At 66.2% G+C, this 3,312-nt stretch overlaps 1 protein-coding gene and 1 non-coding gene across 2 annotated transcripts; both read right to left on the bottom strand.

Moving 5' to 3' along the window:
* Positions 1-570: 570 nt before the first annotated feature.
* CUNH12orf57 (chromosome unknown C12orf57 homolog) lies at positions 571-2,083 on the bottom strand. Its single transcript, XM_056106875.1, has 3 exons — positions 1,952-2,083; positions 1,474-1,650; positions 571-770 (listed from the first exon to the last, which is right to left on the bottom strand). The coding sequence occupies exons 1-3, from the start codon at positions 2,001-2,003 to the stop codon at positions 619-621; spliced, it is 381 nt and encodes a 126-aa protein (XP_055962850.1). The 5' UTR covers positions 2,004-2,083; the 3' UTR covers positions 571-618.
* A 224-nt stretch (positions 2,084-2,307) lies between these two features.
* LOC130016202 (U7 small nuclear RNA) lies at positions 2,308-2,369 on the bottom strand. Its single transcript, XR_008791209.1, has one exon. It is a non-coding gene; the product is annotated as a U7 small nuclear RNA (small nuclear RNA).
* Positions 2,370-3,312: the final 943 nt, after the last annotated feature.

The following is a 3,312-nucleotide window of genomic DNA, read 5'->3' as shown; positions in this document are numbered from 1 at the left end:
ACCCTTCTGCGCCCAGACTCTGATGCTTCTTCCTTGCTGTGGCCTGCCGGGCCAATGGCCCAGCAGGGACAGGCCCCTGGGCTAAAAATCCCCGGAAAAGGGACAGGTGGGGCGGGGCTGGCCTCAGACCGCCCACCGGCCCGGTGGCCTCGCCTTGGCCGCGGTGGCGCCACCTGCAGCTCCACCTGGCTCGGGCTGGCACTGCAGCGGGGCGGGAGGGGGCGACCGAGCAGGAAGTCACCTAGACTCCCGGGGCTGCCACCGACGTGGGGAAGGGAAGGGAAGGGCGGGAAAGAGCCCGGGAAGGTGCACGCCAGGGGACCTGCCACCTGGGCAGCTGCCCCCACGCACGCGCACGCACACACGCGCGCGCGCGCGCACGCACGGGGTGGGGGGGGGAGCGGCACGGCCCTCCCCCTGCCCAGCGCCCCCCAGGGCAGCCTGGCACCGGCTGGCAGCGGCGGCGGCGAGAACCCTGGGCTGGTGCCAGGGGAGGCGGCCGACGGAGTCCCGAGAGTGAGGTGCAGGCTAAGTCACAGGCACGTTTATTATCCCCGGGCCCTGCGGCGGCGGCGGCTCCTCTTCCAGGGCTGGGGTGGGGGGACGGCGCCGGCGTTTTCAGGAGGCGGCCACGCTGCCCCCCGACGCGGGCCCGTGCGGCGGCAGCGTCATGGGCGGCAGGAACAGGGCCTTCAGCTTGCCCGACAGGCTGGCGATCTCGGGGTCCTGGGCTTCGTAGGACTTGACCAGGCGGGCAAACTTCAGGACACCTGCAGGGGTGCAAGGGAGGGATGAGGCTCGTCGCCGCCGTCGTCGTCGTCGTCGTCGTCGTCACCCCCGCCGCACCCCCAGGGCACACGGGGCAGCTTCCTGGCCCTCCCGGGAGGCCTGGCCAGGTCCCTCGGACACACCTGGGTGCAGGCGGGGCGCGCCCCACGACCCACGACGCTGGGAGAGTGGGGATCAAACCCTTCCTGGTCTACCCCGAGAGCAACTGCACGGGATTCGGTGACTTAGAATGTCCCCAAAGCGGAGCGCTTGTCGCTCCCGGCGCTCAGCACCCACAAGACGTCTAGGTGCCAGCCAGAGCCCCCCCCACCCCAGGGAGCCCATAAACCCCACCCCCCAGATTCCCCCATGACCTCATCCAGAAACTGCACGCCCCACCCTCAAACATGAGTCGGCAGATACTGCAAAGGGGGAGGCCAAAGGGGGTCGTGCGCGCTTTCCCATCAGGGTCTCTTTCCTCCCCTCCCGAAAACGGGTTAACAAGGCGTTGGAAATGGGAACGACCCCCGGGGACCCGGGGCTTGGCCCGCCGCGAGCCGACGGTGCGCCGGGCTGTGACTGCCACCCTGTGGCCGGAAGGGGCACAACAGGCCGCGTCAGCCCAACCCACCCACCCACCCACCCACCCCTGAGCGCCCTCTCCAGCGCCCCGCGCCCCCCAGCCCCGGCCCGGAGCCGACGCACCTTCCCCGTCGCAGCTGAAACCGTACGCTTTGATGACCTCCTGCTGGATCTGCGTGGCCACCGGCAGCACGAACTGCAGCATCTTGCCCATGTCGTTGCACGCGTTGTCTCGGGCCTCGTCCATGCGCACGGCGTTTTCCGGGGCGGAGAACGCCTGGATCACCTCGGCCAGGACCACTGTGCCGCCAGGGGCACGGCGCGGAGGGTCCCGGGGTGGGCACGGCCGGCGAGCGGCGCCAAGAGGGGCAGGGAATTAGTGGATGGCACCCCGAGAAGCCGAGAGACTCGGTCTCCCCACCACCAACCGCCTCCACCCCTCCGGCCCCACCCCCGCCGCCGAGGAGGAAAAGAACTGCACCCGGAGGGAGACGGGGAGGGGGTCCCTGCGCGGCGGAATCGAGCCCCATCTCTGCTTTCTCCAGCGTCGGGGCGCCCTCCTCCCGCCAAGCCCACCCCGGAGCCTGGACCGCGTCCTCACCCTTAGCCTGCTCGGCGCTCAGGGCCGCAGGAGGGGCCGCGGCGGATGCCATGGGGGCGACAAAGGCGGCACCGCACGTGCGGGGGCCACCCGAGCAACGCTCAGGAAGAAAGGATCAGCCAGACCGGCGGGGGCGGAAGGGAAGCTGCATCAGCCCCGGCCGGAAGCGCCTCGCCGTAACCCCGGCTCCCCAGCTCCCGAGACGACGCGCTCCCAGATGCGTTAACTGCCTGGAGTAGGCGGCCGACCCAGCGCGCGCACGGAGGGGAGGGAAAAGGAAGGGTCGGGTGCACGTCCCTAAGCTAAGTCCGTTACGGACCGCGCGACTCTATTGTTAGGAACCGTGTGCGTTAGGAGGGGGCTTTCCGGTAGAGACCAGAAAGCCTGCTAGACAAATTCTAAAAGAGCTGTAACACTAAGGGAGTCACTGCCTGGGGAGAACACGGGAAATCCATAGACTCCACTCTTGGTGAGGGCGAGCGCGGAGGTACGGCTTTTAAACTCCTGCTGTTGTCTAAGTGACGAGGGACGCCCCCAACTTTCAGAGGGTTTGATGGAATTTCGAATAAATGACTGAAATCATCATTTGTAAAGTTTATGAACGTTAAAGAGGAAGTGCTATGCAAATGAGACCGGTGCTGATTGGCCGAAGGGGAACTGCTCCCACCCCTCCGGTAAGAAGGAAGACCGTGATTGGCTGCTTTCAGCAGGCACGAAAGGCGCTCTCCGGAGCTCCTCGGTCGGTCCCAGCTCGGGAGAGGCAGTGGGGAGTGTTGTCCGCAGCGGGGTGCTCTAGAGTTTCCCTTCGGTTCCTTTGAAATTGACACCCAGAGCCGCCCCTAGCTCGTCAGATCATCCCAGGGTTCTAATCCCTTTCACGGCTGCACCGCGGCTTCCTAACCGGTCCGCAAACTATTCTGCGGAAAGGATCCGGGGCTCTTGGTGGCGCGTGGCAGTGGAAAATCCCGAGTCCCAAATCTGAGTCGTTTCCTACATCGGGCGGTGCCAGGCCTCCAGCATGAAGGTTCCCAGAGGGCATTTGGGAGGGGGCACCCGGGCGGAGGATCCTGTAGCGATTCTGGCCCCAGCCCTGCAGGTGTGCAGGGTCCCTACCCCCCGGGACGTGCAGAAGAAGGCCCGGCCCTTCCCTCTTGCCTCCCAACCCCGCCCAGTCTCCACGGTTTTAGCGGAAAAACTTCCGGAGGAGCCCAGGTTCCCCTTCCCACCCTGCAACCTCCCAGCCACCCCGACCCCCCTTAGCCCGCAAAGAAACAGTCACAGCCAATCTTCCTGGGCGGGGGGGTCGTGAAGATGTTTTTTTTTTGTTTGTTTGGCTTGGGTCGTTTTTTGTTTTTTTTTTT

Source organism: Sorex fumeus, unplaced genomic scaffold, assembly GCF_029834395.1.
Source record: "Sorex fumeus unplaced genomic scaffold, SorFum_2.1 ptg000148l, whole genome shotgun sequence".
NCBI classification, from domain to species: domain Eukaryota; kingdom Metazoa; phylum Chordata; class Mammalia; order Eulipotyphla; family Soricidae; genus Sorex; species Sorex fumeus.
Note: the sequence above shows the minus strand (reverse complement) of the source record. Positions and strands in the feature narration are given on the sequence as shown.

Excerpts from the sequence above, each read along its gene's own strand:
- CUNH12orf57 (XM_056106875.1), bottom strand. The coding sequence starts at position 2,003 with ATGGCATCCGCCGCGGCCCCTCCTGCGGCCCTGAGCGCCGAGCAGGCT. Across the intron at positions 1,651-1,951 it reads GAGCGCCGAGCAGGCTAAGG|TGGTCCTGGCCGAGGTGATC; the intron begins GTGAGGACGCGG and ends CTGGCGGCACAG. Across the intron at positions 771-1,473 it reads TTTCAGCTGCGACGGGGAAG|GTGTCCTGAAGTTTGCCCGC; the intron begins GTGCGTCGGCTC and ends GCACCCCTGCAG.